The 18,842-nt window shown below is 47.0% G+C and overlaps 1 protein-coding gene across 1 annotated transcript; it reads right to left on the bottom strand.

Moving 5' to 3' along the window:
• Positions 1–4,713: 4,713 nt before the first annotated feature.
• MYCL (MYCL proto-oncogene, bHLH transcription factor) lies at positions 4,714–16,492 on the bottom strand. Its single transcript, XM_061597347.1, has 2 exons — positions 15,739–16,492; positions 4,714–7,455 (listed from the first exon to the last, which is right to left on the bottom strand). The coding sequence occupies exons 1-2, from the start codon at positions 16,190–16,192 to the stop codon at positions 6,860–6,862; spliced, it is 1,050 nt and encodes a 349-aa protein (XP_061453331.1). The 5' UTR covers positions 16,193–16,492; the 3' UTR covers positions 4,714–6,859.
• Positions 16,493–18,842: the final 2,350 nt, after the last annotated feature.

Here is an 18,842-nt window from a genome sequence, read left to right on the forward strand (position 1 = left end):
CGGTTAGGGGTGTGGCTTCATTTTATTATGTAGGCTGCCTTGAGTGTTCCACTTTGGTATGTAAAGGCAGGAAGCACATCCACAAAGGATGCTCCACTTGAGAAACTCTGATTCATAAGGACTCTCCTTGCTTAGCCGGACCAAGACCTCTCCAACCCATCGTTTTGCTTCCAACAGCCTGATGCCTTGGGAAGCTTACATGCAGCTTATGAAAGTGATGCCCATTTCCTCTTGCCCTCAGCACCTCACATATTCTGAAGCATACACAACCTCTGTACTTGGAGATTTCTCCTCCATGAATTTACATAAGCAAGGAATACACAAGAAGCAACCTTCTATTCTCTTCTATAAAAATATAATTTTCACATTAGGTACTAAACGTCCCAAGCTGAAAGCCCAGACAAGCCCATGGAATGAGAACAAGGAACTACACTTTTAAGGTGGCCAGTGGCACATTATCTGTGGCTTATATGCAGAAGGTCTCAGGTACAATTCCAAGCATGTCCAGATGAAGACAGGTAGCATGGCTAAGGAACATCTCTCTGCATGACGCTGGAGAGCTGCTTCTAACCAGAGTAGGCAATACTGAGTTCAGTTTACCAGCTTGCCTTGGTGCAAGGCAGCTTCATACTCCATAGGTCCCCAAGGGGCAATTCATGCTACCAAGAGAATTCATAGTTAGCTGTTACTGTGCAAAATACTAGCATGTACACATTTATTGTGCAATTTTAAAACTCATCAGTCTTGAGTAATAAAACATTACTACATTATGTTTTGGACCTTGATCCAAATTCAAGCTCTGCCACTGGGAGGCCCAGGAAAATCACAACCACCGAGTATAATTCGTCATCTGTAAAATGGGAGTATTAGTAATCTACCTCACACTAAGAGCAAATAAGACTGTAAAGCACTTATTGGATTAAAATTATGAACAGGCTAATTATACAGCCATGAGAGTGGTTGTATACTATAGCCAGAGTGGATTTTTCACACTTTGCAATGTTGAATCAAAAATAACCCCCCTGCCATTCTGATGCTGCCCATAAGCTCACTGCAAAACAAAACCTTACAAAACTTATAGTCTTGAACTCAAAAATGCTTGCTTAACAACCCTCTAAATTTTCATGGAGATACACAAAACAGTCCGAGAGAATCGAGAGTTCAAAGTGTAAAATGAGAGAGAAAAAACCAGACCCCGTTTGAACTTTTTTCTGTCAGAGTTCTCATAATCTGTTGAAATTCATTAAAACTCAGCCATGTTCACAGAGTACCTGTAATCCTATTGCTGACCTTGCCCCATACTCTGACCTGCATCTTCTGCAGTTTAAAGGTAAAAAAAAATGCCTGGCTGATTTTTAATTAATTTAAGAAATTTAGTTTTGAATTCAATGATAAGGCCGGGCATGCTCAGTAAGAACCAACTGTCAGTGTTCTAAAAGCCAGACTCACAGCTGCTGGGCTTCCCTAATCAGGGGGCCAGAGTAGTTTGTGGTGCAGTGAGGAGATTTTTATTTCCCTGGCAGAGCTCAAGTGGCCAGAGTTGTTTAACAGGCAGCAGCTCTGATTGAAGCTCTGTGAGGGGAAGAGAGCATCTCCTAACAACTCTCAGCACCCTTCGCTAACTACTCTTCCCAGGATTTTTTGAGGGAAGTCATGACTGTCTAAAGTGAAATAAAGACCTGGTGTGGATGTGGCCAGGGACAGTTTTATTTTTAAATTTGGGTGGGAGGCTACATGTGCCTGCTATAGAATAAAAAGGTGGGGGAAAGCCTGAAAAAGAATGATACTGTACTGGGAAGGAAAGGGGCTTCCCCTCTGCCCATCCATTCAATCTCCATCCCTCCCCATTCCTCCCTCCCCCTCCCCTTCCTGTCCTCCTCCTCCCCCCACCCCTTCGCCAGGTCAGTTTCACTTATCCTAAGCATGATTGCGCAGGAGTAAACCCCACTGAACTCAAAAAGCATACAAATATTCAAACCTGCCCTCCTCCTCCCTCCTGTTCCCTCCCTCTTGCCCCTTCCCTCCCCCTTCCTTCCCTCCTCCCTCCTCTCCCCCTCCCCCATGGTCAGTTTTATTTATCCTAGGACTACGACCTGGTAGACCAGAGTTCAAATCTCCCACACAGCCATGAAGCTCACTTGGGCCAGTCACTGCCTCTCAGCCTCAGAGGAAGGCAATGGTAAAAACCACCTCTGAATACTGCTTATTATGAAAACCCTATTCATAGGGTTGCCATAGGTCAGAATCAATTTGAAGGCAGTCCATTTCATTTTCAAGCATGTTTCCACAGGAGTAAACCCCATTGAACTCAATAAGCATGCAAATGATCAAACCTTCCCTCCTATCACTTCCCTTTTGCTCCCTTCCAATCCCTCCTTCCCCTCCTCTCTCCCCCCTTCTTCCTTCCCTCTACTGTCCCCTCCCCCTCATGGTCAGTTTTACCTATCCTAGCCATGATTGCACAGGACTAAATCTCACTGAACTCAATAAACATGCAAATTATCAGGACTGCCTTTTTTTTTTGAAAAAGCAGGAAAACTGGGCAGCTATAGTGAATGCACCTGGCGAGCAGGAGACCTGACCTATATCTGGAGATATTGTACTGTCCTACAAATTTGTCAAAATGCAAACACAATTTGGGTTGCTCTTTCACAGTCTAATCCACTTCCTGTGTAGCTTGGAAGAATTTGGTAACGTGCCTCTGAGCATATGGCGAGTGGTGTAGCTGCCCAATTTCCCTGCTTTTTAAAGTTTGATAGAAATACCTGTTGGCTATAGGAATGTTCTTAAACTGCAAGATTTTTTTGCCTATAAGTAAATTTCTCTGCTTTTTAATCCGGGAGGTATGTTCTTAAACCGCAAGGTTTGTTGCCTATTAGTGAATATTAATAATAGTCTGCTTCATCAGCAGTGCCTATTTTTAGAAGTCAGAGCACTATTGAAGTCCGGAGGCACCTGACCTACATACCTGGTTTACAACACGACTCAGACCTGCCCCAGCCTCTCCTTAATCCTATAAAACAGGAACACTTTCTCACCTGCCTGTGGAGGATTTATGCTCCAATATTATTCCCAAACTGCTTGGTCATCATCTACTGCAAGGGCAAAGAACCTTTTTTTCCTGTTGAGGGCCACGTTCCTTCAGGTTTGCTATGTTATGGGCCACATGAGGCACAAGTATTCTGGATTAATTAACCAGGAATAAAGAGCTATAATCCAATATCAAGCTGACATTCTCAACAAAGATGATGAGGGGTCTAGAGACAGAGTTCTGGGAGGAAAGGGTGAAAGTACTGGGTATGTAGAGCCTGGGGAAGAGACAAGGTGATATGACAGCCCTTCAAATAATGATGTTCTTCGCATAAAAAACAAATTTGCACCATCTGTTGCTTCAGAGGGTTAGAACCCAAACCAATAGAGAAACATTATTTAAACCAAAGTGTGCGCGCGCACGCACACACGCACGCACGCACACACACGCACACACGCACGCACGCGCACACGCACGCACGCGCACACGCACGCACGCACGCACACGCACACTCTGCATGATTTTTAATTGTAATGTTATTCCTTTGTTTCTTATATTGGATTTTCTTGAATTGCAATCTGCATTCCATAGAACTCAAACCATAATACGGTAAAAGCAGCAATAAAATACAATTAAAAATCAATATGAATATCTAATGCAGACATGCGACAAACTACTTGAACAAAGGTCGCAGACCAGTTTGGGAACCACTGGCTTAAGACTAAAGACAAGGAAGAACTTCCTGATGACGTAAACTGTTTCACAGTGGAAAAGTCAACCTCAAAGATTGGTGGATTCTCCTTTGAATGAGACTGTTAAGCAGAGTCAGAATGACCCTAATAGAACTGAGGGGATATGAAAGGTCATCTAGCCCAACCCCCTGCCAATGTAAGAAATCTGCTATAGCACACCTGATGGGCTGTGCTGAAATCCTTGTCCCCATTTTGACTGCAGGGTGGGTGGGTAGCTGGAGGTGGAAGCAGACACAGAAATGGATGCTTTCTGCAGAGAACTGGATCCAGATCTGAGGGGAAGCAAAAGATTTGGGGTATATTAATTCCTACCAAAGAGAAGATTTCAGCTGCACTGTTGATGATGTGAATGATATGTGAGACAGGAAAGCGGAAAGCAGGCAGAGCAAGGACTTCCAGAGATGGGGAGGGAGGGTCAGTGTGCTTCAGACTTGGGCTGGTCCATCTCCTCAGGGCTAGTGGAGGAGGGATGATGGACAAATACAGTGAATTATATAATCTCAGACATAAGAATTTCTGCCCCTGCTGAAAATATGGTCTTGCCTCAATGTCTTTTTCTTATCCCAAGATCGTTACAATACTATAAAATCCTCCTCAAGGCCCCAGATTAAAAAGAAAAGAAGAATCGCACACCAAGAGCAGCAAAGAAAGAATTCCAACCTACAGAGGCACTTTTAATAGCTGTTTGTGCTGCGGGCTACGAGAGCCTTCCCACGGATCTGCTTCCCATGCTCTTTCTTCAGAGGCCATGCCAGCACCCCGGCCCCCAGTTTTGTTTTTCCAATATATTGCCCAAATCCACCACCACATCAACTATATAAACAAGAATTCAACTACACAGAAACCCTTGGACAGGTGTATCTTTTCAGATAAGCGTCTCATCCATTTCTTGGTTCAAAAGGGAGGGAAAAAAGCAAGACAAGCCTGTGCTTTTTGCAATTCATTTATTTAAGAATTGTGAGGTAACAAAGAAAGTGCTAAGCCTGACCACCCAGCATCGAAGCTCTAGTGGGCCAGTCAAGGAACGCCTGAGGGAGCCCCTGATGCATTGTGGGAGATCAGTCTGCACCCGCCAACTCTGTGCAAGCAACGATAAAGGGTCATCCATCACCTCCAGCTCTGCCCTCGCCCTACACAAGAGACAAAGGAGGATGGGTGGGAAGAATCTGCATAAAAGAGGGGAGGGACGGAGGGATAACACCAGCCAGCTCAACAAAAGCTCTCAAGGAACTGGCTAACCAGAGCATACCCCCAACACTCCTATTTATGCATGGGGGCGTTTCCTGGGAGTAAGCCCCACTGGACACAGTAGAACTCAGCTGTGAGTAAACATGCATTAATGGTGCACTGCACAGTTCCCCCAAAATACATCCACACAGCCCTTTTGTTTCCAGAGAAAGGGAGTGTGTGCTTGTCAAGGGAAGGTTTCCCATAGTAGAAGAATCAGCAGTGTATCTTCAGTAGAAACCTTATCTATTGGGGACAGTTGAAATTACATGGTTCCCACTTAAGGTAAGAGTCTCCCTCAGGCAGTTAAAACACCTTTAAGACTTCTGATATTCTCACCTTTGGAGTTTGGAAGTCAGGACCAGACCCCACTCAAACTGGTCATCCCAGCCAGCAAAAACCAGAGATATTTTTTCCCCATAGAATCTCAAGTTTGAACCATCCCATCTACAAGCAGTACAGGGAGCCCCCTAACCCTGTTAAAGGAGGAGGTGTTTATCTTTTTAAACATTGGGAGAAGACAGAGAATATTGTACCAAATAACTTCTAAAAAAAGGAGTACAAAAATACAGTATTTTTTTTAAAGCCATCCAGTATAAAGAATCAGGCAGTCACGACAATGGATTCTAGGATATACAAAATCAAAGTTAAGCAGCCACATTGCCAAAGTGGAAAAATCGGAATGAGGTAAATGAAATCTAAGGTGATCTCAGTGCATTTCCAGTGAAAGAGCTTGGGGATGCCATTTGTCTTAAACACAGACAAAAAGCCTCTAATAGCCCTTGTGAGAAAGTCCTACTCACCCTCATCTCAGGCTGGGCAAGTACCCTTGAGAGCAGATACTGGCCACTCTTTAAGGGTGATGGAGGAAGACTCACATCAGGTCTCACACTTGGGCACAATCTACTTGAAGGTCTTCTGAATTAATCCCATTGAAATGAATCTACTTCCAAATGTATTATGCCAAGTTTTACTTAGGCTGCCGTTAATTCCCCCCCCCCCATCTCGGGCATTAAAGGCTCTGATCTCAGCCTGAGGACGTGTCTTGCTGCAGATCTCAAGCTAAATCCAGGCTGCCTCCAAACGTCAACTGTGAAGTAACTCTCAGCACAAAGCAGCCTTTTCCAACCAGGTGCCCTCCAGATGTTTTGGACTACAGCTCTCATCAGCCTCAGCCAACACCGAAGCCTTTGAAGGTTACTGGAGGGAGCATTTAAAAATTCACCTCTAATAAAGTCCATGGGGGAAAAGAGCTCTAGATCCTGAACAACATGGAACACAGGGCAGGGAGTGTGCTAGGGGGAAGACAACAGAATATTGGGTAGAGTTAGTTGACGCACTATAAAAAGGAGCAAATTGCACAAGAGATTTGTCCAACAGCAAGAAACACAGCCTGGAGAGGAAAGGTGCCATGTAGAGATATCTATGGCCAGCGTTTACAATCCAACCTTGGGGTAAAAAAGGGAAGCCCCTCAGGACAAATGACCACAAGGTCCATCCTTGCCCATCCTTGACTTAGGGCCCTCCTTCAGAAACTGTTGTGAAGTACATTCCACAATACGCTCTTCTAGAGAGGCACTCAAGTTTGTGCTGATCCCAGCCTGAACAGAGGCCCACTCAGCTCATGTAGAAACTACCATTTCGCTGTAGGAGCTGAAATCTGAGTAGTTAGAGACACACACACATGCCCTGATCACCATCACTCCTGTAAAAACAGAGGAGATTCTCCAGCAACCACAGCTGTATAAGAGTGGACCGGGGGAAACAGTGTCTGGAATTCTGGGAACTGAAGTTCATAAAAATAAAAAAGTGCAGATCAGCCTAGACAGCAGTATGGAGTTCCTGGCAGCTAATGTGCACCCTTGAGGTACGAAATCCGTTTCAACAGCTGAAGCTGATGCAATTTTAGCAGCTTCTTCTCAGCAACCATCTGCTGTTCAGTGCTGATTAGCGACTGGAGATACTCTGAAGCTTTGCTCAAGACCACCACTTTGGGGGTTTTGGGGCAGGTTGCAAGACCAGGCACCTGGTCCCTCAGCGCCAGGAAACGTGAGCGAAGGTCGTTGCGCCGCTTGCGTTCCAAGTCATTGTGATTTTTCCGCTTGGTCACATCCTCACTGTCCGAGCTGGGAGCGCTCCCGGATTTCAGGAGGAAAGGTTCAAGAGAGGAAGCTTCTGCCACTTGTCCTAGGGACTGTGCACTGTGGCAACCATGAGGGTCATTGTCCTCCTCTTCCTCTTGGGTGCTTTCTTCCAGGACAGCCTCATGGGAGCAAGCCTCAGGGGGTGAGCGGGCCGCATAGTTGTGCTGCTGCTGGTGGATGGAGATGTGGAAACGTTTCATGCATGGGTCCAAGGGGTCGGCTCGCACAGTGATGGTGACTGGCTTCCTCACCCCTAGTGACTGCCTCTTCTCAACTGTCACCACATCAATTTCTTCCCCTTCTGCGTAAGGAAACACAGAACAATCAGTTAAACTTTGGCAATGACCATAGGCTGTTTTAGGTGGTAACACATATGAGTCTTTTTTTTGGGGGGGGGGGAGTACACAAATGTTGGCTTAATGCATCCTCTTCCCCAATCTGGTGCTCTTCAAATATTTTGGACTACAACTCCCATCAACCTCAGCCAGTGTGGACAGGGACGATTGGAGTTATGATGCCCTCCAAGTGTCATTGGAGTACATTGATTGCAGAAATCTGACTTCTAACATGCCCCTAGAATCAATTTACTTGTTTACTGGATTTATACCCTGCCTTTCTCTCATCATGAAAATCAAAGTGGCACATATACATGCAGGAGCAGCAAGGTTCCAAGGCGATCTCACTGACTAGACCCAACCTGCTCAGCTTCAGAGCCAGCTGTGTGTATCAAGTAGAACTGGATTGCTTCAAAGGGTCTGGAGCTAGTTCCCAGGTCCTTATTTGAAAGACAGCTGCAGGAGCAGCCTGAAAAAGAGCCAATGCTTTAATTTTATGATAAGAGAGGAGATTCAGAAGCACAAAACCCTTGATTGAGGCTGCTCATGCAGCTCCATTTCAAGTAAGAATCTGGGAACTGGTAACGAACATCAACCACATCACAGGAGCACCACATTTGGGGCAAGTTATCACCTTCCGAGAACTGAGCCATGAAATACTTCTTTTAAAAAAGACACAAAGAGCTCTACTAAATCCCCCTGCCCCAAACTGAGCATTTACAAAAAGAAACACACACACACGAGAGAGAGAGAGAGAGAGAGAGAGAGAGAGAGAGAGAGAGAGAGAGAGAGAGAGAGAGAGAGAGAGAGAGAGAGAGAGAAGATAATGTTTGCCCAAATATCAATCAATAATGATGAAGAAATGGGGACCTCCACCAAATGTCTTCCGCTCTGTCTTAGCCATGGATTCTGTGAAATGGCCTTCTGCAGCATCAGCAGAGAGACCCTCTGCCCAATCCTTCTGATGGGGTACCGGTGTCATGTGAGAGCAGGCGGGCGACCTTCCTCCTTGTCTCCTTTGGTGCCTGAAACTACCACAGAGACTAGGCTGAAGCAGGAAAGGGCTAGGACCTATGGGGATGAAGTGCAGGGGAGGGTGGTTATTCAGAATGCATCTGCAGAGTCAGTTTCCTGCGGCATTTCATGAGCCATATACTGGGATGAAAACTACAATGCAGCTTTAAGAACTGATGGCCGAGTTTGCTTATTTTCCTCTTCCCTTCACGTCCCTTTTTCCTTTTGTGTTGAGCCTTTGAGATTGTAAGCCTAAAGACAGGGACTTGCTTGTTCTTACTGATGTTATGTAAAACCACTCAAGAGCATTTTTGGTTGAAGAGCAGGATAACAGCAATACATTTAAACAAATGTTTAAATATATAAAGATACGCAATACTCTAGAACTGGCCAACCGAGCTTCAAACACCACCAATTAATATTAATTTGCAGGTAAAGAATAACAAAGATGAAAGAGAAGTCATCACCTCAAGGCCAGTCAAGGCAGGCTGGTGTTCTTTTTGTTTTAATCTTGCAAACTGAGAAATCCTTCCCAATCATCTGCAAGTCCCTTTGCTACAACACTCTGATCTACGTATTGCTCACTCCTATGAAGTGTTGGCCATGGTTCTGGGTTCAAATCTCACCCAGTAAGCTGCCTTAATTTCAAGGCAAAAACTGAATTCTTGACCTCCTGCATTTACTAAAAGGGCTAGAAGCCTGATTTACTCTGGCTCAAGCAACCTGACTTGATGCTATTGCAATTATCTGAGCAAATCTGGCATTGTGAGCTCCATTCTAGGGACAGCTGAACACTTTTGTCCCCAAGAGTTTGTTAACAATTGTGCTGGAATGAAGATTTTTGTCTTTGTATTCCTGGAGGGAAAGAGGTGTTTCTCCCAAAGGCAATTGTCAGGGACAAAAGGCCATACCAGCATCAAGGGATTCCTACCCTCCCCCCCCAATCAAAAAGACTGGGGAGGGGAGCAACAATCACCATTGGGCTGGAACAAAGTTTACTGCTCAAGCTCCATCTCTCTCTTCTCTGTCTCCCCCCCACTGCTCCTTCATTGTTCACTGGAATTGTAAATGAAGTGGGGAGAGATGGCCTTTGCCCCTACAGCTTCACACTTCAGGACGGATTTGCTACTTTTCACAAGTAGTGAATCCTATTCAAAGTGTCCCATTCCCACCCACCCCACATCCCATTTAGGAAGAGACGCATTCTTCCCATCCAATATACAGAAAGGGGATGAAAGAGAAGGTCCATTAGGTTTGGGTAACTTTCAAAAGACATCAGTTATAAATCCTTCAGGCAAACTGGTCAGGTTTTTAGAAAGAAGTTTAAGGGGAAAGGTTATCAAGACAAGCATCCCAAGTGAAGCCCTATTAAGTCTGCATGAGCAAAACAAACAACCCCAGCCATCTGGTTTACAGCAGCAACAGCTTTCCCAAAGGAAAATCCTTTCTCTATATTTGACAACTTGGAATTAGGTTCTGCGGAGGACAATGGGCCTTGTATGCCTAAAATTGCAACCTGTGCCTGTTTGCACAGAAAATCTTCCCTAGAAACTGACCAAGGGTCACTGTGGAGCAAGTTACACCTAGCAAGAAACAGGAGGAACGTTTTCACATAAACACACAATGAAAATAATTTCACGTTAAACAGAACTCGGTGCTGTGCCTCCTGAGCAGCTGGAGTGATTCAAAGCTTGCCTCCAGCATTTTAAGAGTGGGTCTTGCTTGCCCTCAGGAATGAAGATACACAGCAGGTTACATGCAAGTTCTTGTCCTCCTTTTTCCAAAAGCAACGCCTCTCTTCTCCTCCCCCCCCATCATGCAGCAGAACACAGGAAAAGTCAACACCACAGGGATGGGGAACCTGTGGCCCTCCAGCCCCAGTCTGCTTTGGCCACACCAGCTGACCCTGATGACAGCCGGAATCTAACAACATCTAGAGGGCCACCAGTGTCCCCACCTCTGCAACCCAGTCAGCATTGGAACAGATCAGGGTGGGCCAGTAAGAGCCACTCAGTCTCCAATGCAGCAGCTCTACAGAAAAGAACCTCCCTTCACACATGGGGGCAGGGGAAACTTGTGCTCTTCAACTGTGTAGGTGGGAAGAACTGCACTGCTTCTGTCAAGTCAGCACATGCTGGCTGGCACTGATGGGAGCTGTAGTCCAAAAGGCCTGGAGGGCACCAGGTTGGGGAAGTCTGGTTTAGCAGAAGTCAGCAGTCAGTGTCTTCACTACCAATGCGCCGGACATTCCGTCCTTGGTAAATGCAGACTCACAGAAGCAGCAGGGTACATGGTAGGCACCCACCCTTGCTCCTTCTCTTGGATCCTGTGGGGCACAGGAAGGTCTCCCGTAGAAGGCTCACTTTCAGTAGGGCTTGCGCCCCACATCCTTCCAGCCCTCCACAGAAGTTCTCATCTGCACCACACAACACCTTGGCGCCTCTTACCGAGTTGTCGGAGCCTTGTTTCTGCCTGCCCAACTTTGAAAAGAAAAACACAAACATACAGAACATGGGCCAGCTATGTTAACAGCCACGCACACACCTTGCATTTTGAAGTGTTCCCCTTTGAAAACTGTCATTGGGCAAACAATCAGCATGTCCCCACTAATAAAAGAAGTGTGACTGGCTGGCAAGCGCAACCTCCAAGCATCCTGGCAATCAGCCAACAGTAGGAATGCTGCTGTCGCCTATCCTCCATCCCTCCCTGGCAGTCAGAGAGAGAGACAGAGAGAGAGCGCGCACACGCAAGGTTGCATCTGTTGCTTTTTGTCCCGGAAGTCTCGTGACTGCATCTGAAGAAGGAGCCTGGATGTTGATGGGGTGAAAAGTCCAAGTCAGCACAGGAGCCCGATTAAATAAATCAATAATATTCCCCACCCCTTTTGTTAATTGTGATTAAGCCTCTTTAGAAATTGCCTCTCCTAATGTAATTAAATCTCATACCCCCTTTGTTTCTCAGCCTAGCCCCTATTCAGGCCATGTAACGAGTCATAAGCAGGTCACTACTTACTTACCCATTGACTGAACCCAACAAGGATGACCAACAAGACCAGAGTATTGGAAAGTGTGCCTGTTTCAAGGCTGTCAATATTTCAAGGGATAACCCCCCCCACACACACACACAGAGAGTTTATTATTAGCAATGTTACTCCTGAGCACAATTTGCAGGGTTGATGGGAGTTGTAGTCCAAACGCTTGGCAAAGGCTGCTATAGAGGCTCAACAATGCAGACTGCTCCTAAAGATGTCCCTGCAGTTTGTGAATACAGAAACATCCCTTACCTAATTCTGTTGCTTGCCTACAAATGAGTACCTTTCCCTTGGATTTCCTACATCAACCAGGGGGTTGGACTCAGTGGCCTTAAAGACCCTTTCCAACTCTGCTGTTCTATGATTCTTTGAGCAGATGTGCAAATGATGGACATAAATACACATGGAAGGAACACATTAAAAAACTTAAGATTTACAAAAACACAGAGAACAGATCAGCATCAGAACAAACTGGATGGGGTTGGGGGAGGGACAGGTTGTGAAAGATGCTCCTTGGAGATCTGAAGGAACAGAGAGGCAGGCCTCTAGCCAGGAGTGTTCCAATGGTATTCCAGTGGCATTTATGATCCAGTTCACACATTCTCTCCCCACATGCCTCCCCAAACGAGCAGAATAGCAGCAACTCTTTTGCTAGAACCATGTTAACATGGTTAAGCATGGTTAACGAGCAAAGTCAAGGAAGCTCTCAGAGGCAAAAAGTCTTCCTTCAAAAAATGGAAGTCTTGTCCAAATGAAGAAAATAAAAAAGAACACAAACTCTGGCAAAAGAAATGCAAGAAGACAATAAGGGATGCTAAAAAAGAATTTGAGGAGCACATTGCTAAGAACATAAAAACCAACAACAAAAAATTCTATAAATACATTCAAAGCAGGAGACCATCTAGGGAGACAATTGGACCCTTGGATGATAAGGGAGTCAAAGGTGTACTAAAGAACGATAAGGAGATTGCAGAGAAGCTAAATGAATTCTTTGCATCTGTCTTCACAGTGGAAGATATAGGGCAGATCCCTGAACCTGAACTAACATTTGCAGGAAGGGATTCTGAGGAACTGAGACAAATAGTGGTAACGAGAGAGGAATTTCTAAGCTTAATGGACAATATAAAAACTGACAAATCACCGGGCCCGGATGGCATCCACCCGAGAGTTCTCAAAGAACTCAAATGTGAAATTGCTGATCTGCTAACTAAAATATGTAACTTGTCCCTCGGGTCCTCCTCCGTGCCTGAGGACTGGAAAGTGGCAAATGTAACGCCAATCTTCAAAAAGGGATCCAGAGGGGATCCCGGAAATTACAGGCCAGTTAGCTTAACTTCTGTCCCTGGAAAACTGGTAGAAAGTATTATTAAAGCTAGATTAACTAAGCACATAGAAGAACAAGCCTTGCTGAAGCAGAGCCAGCATGGCTTCTGCAAAGGAAAGTCCTGTCTCAGTAACCTATTAGAATTCTTTGAGAGTGTCAACAAGCATATAGATAGAGGTGATCCAGTGGACATAGTGTACTTAGACTTTCAAAAAGCATTTGACAAGGTACCTCACCAAAGGCTTCTGAGGAAGCTTAGCAGTCATGGAATAAGAGAGGTCCTCTTGTGGATAAGGAATTGGTTAAGAAGCAGAAAGCAGAGAGTAGGAATAAACGGACAGTTCTCCCAATGGAGGGCTGTAGAAAGTGGAGTCCCTCAAGGATCGGTATTGGGACCTGTACTTTTCAACTTGTTCATTAATGACCTAGAATTAGGAGTGAGCAGTGAAGTGGCCAAGTTTGCTGATGACACTAAATTGTTCAGGGTTGTTAAAACAAAAAGGGATTGCGAAGAGCTCCAAAAAGACCTCTCCAAACTGAGTGAATGGGCAGAAAAATGGCAAATGCAATTCAATATAAACAAGTGTAAAATTATGCATATTGGAGCAAAAAAATCTTAATTTCACATATACGCTCATGGGGTCTGAACTGGCGGTGACCGACCAGGAGAGAGACCTCGGGGTTGTAGTGGACAGCACGATGAAAATGTCGACCCAGTGTGCGGCAGCTGTGAAAAAGGCAAATTCCATGCTAGTGATAATTAGGAAAGGTATTGAAAATAAAACAGCCGATATCATAATGCCATTGTATAAATCTATGGTGCGGCCGCATTTGGAATACTGTGTACAGTTCTGGTCGCCTCATCTCAAAAAGGATATTATAGAGTTGGAAAAGGTTCAGAAGAGGGCAACCAGAATGATCAAGGGGATGGAGCGACTCCCTTACGAGGAAAGGTTGCAGCATTTGGGGCTTTTTAGTTTAGAGAAAAGGCGGGTCAGAGGAGACATGATAGAAGTGTATAAAATTATGCATGGCATTGAGAAAGTGGATAGAGAAAAGTTCTTCTCCCTCTCTCATAATACTAGAACTCGTGGACATTCAAAGAAGCTGAATGTTGGAAGATTCAGGACAGACAAAAGGAAGTACTTCTTTACTCAGCGCATAGTTAAACTATGGAATTTCCTCCCACAAGATGCAGTAATGGCCACCAGCTTGGACGGCTTTAAAAGAAGATTAGACAAATTCATGGAGGACAGGGCTATCAATGGCTACTAGCCATGATGGCTGTGCTCTGCCACCCTAGTCAGAGGCAGCATGCTTCTGAAAACCAGTTGCCAGAAGCCTCAGGAGGGGAGAGTGTTCTTGCACTCTGGTCCTGCTTGCGGGCTTCCCCCAGGCACCTGGTTGGCCACTGTGAGAACAGGATGCTGGACTAGATGGGCCACTGACCTGATCCAGCAGGCTCTTCTTATGTTCTTATGTGTTAGCCATCTTATGGAAATTACTTTTGCTTCCCCAATCTGGGGCCCTCCAGATCTAGTGCTGCCTGGGGCTGATGGGAAACAGTCTAAAACATCTGGAGGGCACCAGGTTGGGGAAGGCTGCTCCAGACTGAGCCAGTGAGGCACATGCAGCAAAGTAGTGGCTGCACGTCACCTAATGTTCTTGTTATGCTTAACTTTCTGCTCAAATAAATGTGTGCAGTTAAGCCACAGAACCTCCATTCCAGGCACTATATGGTTGGCTTCCCTCAGTTGTAGAACCTGCATGGAGATGGCTTTGAGAGAGCATTGAACGCTGGATGGATGGCAGGCAGTGAGAGAGAAAATGGTATCATGAAGTCTATAGTATTTCCCATCTTAAATCCTTCCAGAGCTGTCTTGTTACCAGGGATGTAGTCGTCCAGGGTCTTGGCAGGGGTGTCTTAGACCCTTTACTTTTTTGGGAGCAGGTTCGCAGTATTGCCAGCATCCTGTGAGCCAATCAGCACAACAGGGGAGCATCTTCACCACTGAGCAGAGGCTTCTAACCTGCTTCCTTGACCTTTCCTGCCGATTGGAGCCAATCAGAGTGAAAGGAGATGAATCAGCCACTGAGAGGAGTCTTCTCAGTAGCTAACGCTCCCCCCTTTCCTGCTCATTGGCTCTGTATTGTGGGAGAAGGCATTAGCGAGGATCTCATTCTCAACCCCAGGGGGAGGGGCTATGACTAACAAGAAAGGACCCTGCACTTCTGAATTTGCCACTCTACTACTGCGTGTTACAGCTGCACAGTGGCAACCCCTGGACTCCAATCGGAAGCCTGCCACATTAACAGTGCCACCCTGTACCCCGCCTCAGGCACAAGTCTATTGCTTAGTTTCCTGGTTGTGTTCATAACTCTCTAGAGGAGCCAGGAAACTTTGGAGAAGTTCACTCTGCTAAAATGCAACAGTTCAAGAAATGTTCTGCCTTGTCTCCCCTTCCCCCCCCAACCCACTGAAGGGGGGAGGAGATTGTGCAAGTACTGCGCGCTTTTCCTTTTTGTTGTTGTTCTTGTGTGAGGCACCCCAGCTGTGCTGGAGGGTGCTAAATTGGGAGCGCTGCAAGGCGGCGGCAAGAGGGGTTGGGCTCAGCAAGTTATGCAAGCCCCAACAGCCTTGGAAAGTTGGGCTGGGAGGCCAGCGCAAACTTCCCCACGAAAGTAGAAGCTCTTGCGCAGACGGGGCGCCAGCCTGCGAGCAGCAGCGTAGAGACTTTTTAAGAGTCAGCTTCCCTCCACGGGGGATCCCGAAGGCTCAATTCTGCTTGGAAAAGGGGGCGGCGGTCACGGGAATTAGAGCGAGCGAGCGCCCGGTCCCGCGTCCGCCAGCCCGCGCGACTCCCCACTCCCCGGCCTTACCCGAGTCGCTTTGACTCTCCGAGCCCGAGGAGGCCGGGAACTTGCCGTCGGTCACCGCGGCGGGCCAGGCGAAGACGGCGCCCGGTGCCACGCACTCGCCCCCCAGCCCGGAGTCGTGCGGCGCTTGAGGCGGCGGCGGCGCCGGCAGCGGCTTGGCGGCCAGCTTCTCGCCCATGGCTTTCTCCAGGCGCTCGCGGGCCGAGAAGCCGCTCCACATGCAGTCGCGGAGGACGAAGGCGCTCAGGTTGTCCAGCAGCCCGCCGGACTCCAGCAGGTAGTCGGCGCCCGCGTCCTCGGCGGGGCCCGGCGGCAGAGGCGAGGCGGGTGGGCTGGGCAGCAGCTCGAACTTCTTCCAGATGTCCTCGCTGGGCGCGCTGGAGCGGTGGAACTCCTCGCCTTGCGCCTCGTGGTGGTCGTAGAAGTAGGGCTGCGACGGTAGCGGGTCCAGTTCCATGGCGAGTCCTGCGCCCGACGGGAGAGTTACTGGGCCAGCCGGAGCTCGCGTCGACTCGCAAGGCAGCCCCGCTGGGGTCGAGGGCGCGCGCTCCCGGGTATCGCGCCAGTCAGCCAGCCCCGGCGGAGCGGACCTCAGCCGCCCGCTCTGCGCGCACGGCAGGCGCTGCACCCTCGCCTTTCTGCGTCGGGCGGGCAGCCCTGAGCTCACCTGAGCGCACCGCGCCTGCAGCTCCGCGCGCAGACGACCGTCCCCGTCTGAAATTACGGCGTCTCTTCTTTCCCACCGCCAAAGCGACCCAGCCCGGATCCAGACGCATTGTTCGCCCGCTCCCTTATATCGCGTCTGGGAGGGGAGAGCCTTGTGCCCCGCCCGCGCCAGAAACCAAACCAATTAGGAGCGCTCGCTTCGCGAAAGGGGCGGGGGCAGGTAGCGGGGCGCCTGTCCGCTCCGCCCAGAATGAGCGGGTCATGTTGGCCCACCTTGCTGCCAGCCGGCGATGGGGAAGCAGCTGCTCCTGCAGCTGTTCCGGTGTGTGTGTCTCCGACCCGTCTCTAGTCTCAGGTAAATAAGAGTTGCCAACCGTGGGTGATTCCATTTGTTGCTGTCGTTATGTGTCTTCAAGTCGATTATGACTTATGGCGACCCTATGAATCAGTGACCTCCAAGAGCATCTGTCATGAACCACCCTGCTCAGATCTTGTAAGTTTAGGTCTGTGGCTTCCTTTATAGAATCAAACCATCTCTTGTTTGGCCTTCCTCTTTTTCTACTCCCTTCTGTTTTTCCCAGCATTATTGTCTATTGTCGTGAATCATGTCTTCTCATCATGTGTCCAACTCCAAAGTATGATAACCTCAGTTTCATCATTTTAGCTTCTAGTGACAGTTCTGGTTTAATTTGTTCTAACACCCAATTAAATGTCTTAGACCCTTTCCTTTTCTGGGAGCAGAGTCCCTATGTCTTCAGCATCCTATGAGACAATCAGTATGAAAGGGGATTGTGTTAGCCACTGAGAAGAGTCTTTTAGCATGTACCCTTGTCCTTTCCTGCTGATTGGAACCAATCAGAGTGAAAGGAGGCAAGTCTGCCAGGAGAAGACTCTTCTCAGCAGCTAACACTTTCCCCTTTCATTCTCATTGGCTCCTATGGATATCTGTTGTTGTGGGAGAAGGCGTTAACAAGGTTCTGATTCTCAACCAAGCTGCAGAAAAGGGGAGGTGTGGCTGTGACTAACATGAAGGAACCCTGCACTTCTGCATTTGCCACCACACTACTGTTCTTGATGTATGCTTCTCTTTTTTAATTGCAGTGTCCACACACACATTTGGCATCAAAATACCAGCACGTATTCACTCCCCACACCAATTTGATCCAGATTTTTCTTTTTTTAAAAAAAAATCATTGAAAATATATACAAATACAATAAACAGATCAAAAAGGGAGAAAGAGCAATACAAAAAGACATGAACCCTCCTAACATTATAGTACAAATAGCATTGTTGTTGTTGTTATGTGCCTTCAAGTCGACTACAACATATGGCAACCCTATGAATCAGTGACCTCCAGGAGCATCTGTTATAAACCACCCTGTTCAGATCTTGTAAGTTCAGGTCTGTGGCTTCCTTTATGGAATCAATCCATCTCTTGTTTGGCCTTCCTCTTTTTCTACTCCCTGCTGTTTTTCCCAGCATTATTGTCTTTTCTACTGAATCATGTCTTTTCATTATGTGTCCAAAGTATGATAACCTCAGTTTCATCATTTTAGCTTCTAGTGACAGTTCTGGTTTAGTTTGATCTAACACCCAGTTATTTTTCTTTTTTGTGGTCCATGGTATGCGCAAAGCTCTCCTCCAACACCACATTTCAAACGAGTTGATTTTTCTCTTACCTGCTTTTTTCACTGTCCAACTTTCACATCCGTACATAGAGAACAAATAGCATTAGGAAGTAACAAAACACCTGTCCTCAAGGACATCTAGGCTGCAATCCAATGCATGTCTACTCAGAAGTAAGCTCCATCGGGTTCAATGGGGCTGACTCCCAGCTAAATGGGTATTGGATTGCAGCCTTAGTCAGCAAGTAACAATAAGAAGAGAAAAAGAGGGAGGAAAATGCTGAAGCCAACATAAATCACGACCCTCCCAAAGACACACAGTTTCTCCAAAAGGATGGATGAGCTAGTGGAGGCTGAGGTTCATATGGGCAGATGTACCTTTTCTGGTCAAAATCCACTAGGTAAAAACAAACCCATTGGCAATGGCCCCTTGCAATAGCTCAGTAATAACCTGTTTTCAAATTAAGTCCCCATCTTGGGGAAGGGCCCTAGCTCAGTGGCAGAGCATACTCTCTGCATCTAGAAGGGCCCAGGTTCAATCCCCAGTGGCATCTCCAGGTAGGGCAGAGAGAAATCACCTGCCTGAAAACCTGAAGAGTTGCTGCCTGTCAGTGTAGACAGTACTGAGCTGGATGGCCCAACGGTCTGACTGAGTGTAAGGCAGCTTTCCATTTTCCTGTCTGGAAGCACTTGGCAACTCAGGCATAACCACAAAGCAGATTCTCTGCACATGCTCAGAGGCAGTCTCGCTTACATGTTATAGGACTGAAATTAAGCTGTAGTATTACTGTGAGAGCCAGTGTGGTGTAGTGGTT

The sequence above is a fragment of the Rhineura floridana genome, chromosome 15 (genome assembly GCF_030035675.1).
Source record: "Rhineura floridana isolate rRhiFlo1 chromosome 15, rRhiFlo1.hap2, whole genome shotgun sequence".
NCBI classification, from domain to species: domain Eukaryota; kingdom Metazoa; phylum Chordata; class Lepidosauria; order Squamata; family Rhineuridae; genus Rhineura; species Rhineura floridana.

Bases quoted from the DNA above. Each gene is read 5' to 3' on its own strand.
- MYCL (XM_061597347.1), bottom strand. From the start codon at position 16,192: ATGGAACTGGACCCGCTACCGTCGCAGCCCTACTTCTACGACCACCAC. The intron at 7,456-15,738 runs GTAAGGCCGGGG...TTCCTTACGCAG, and splicing joins GGAGAGTCAAAGCGACTCGG to AAGGGGAAGAAATTGATGTG.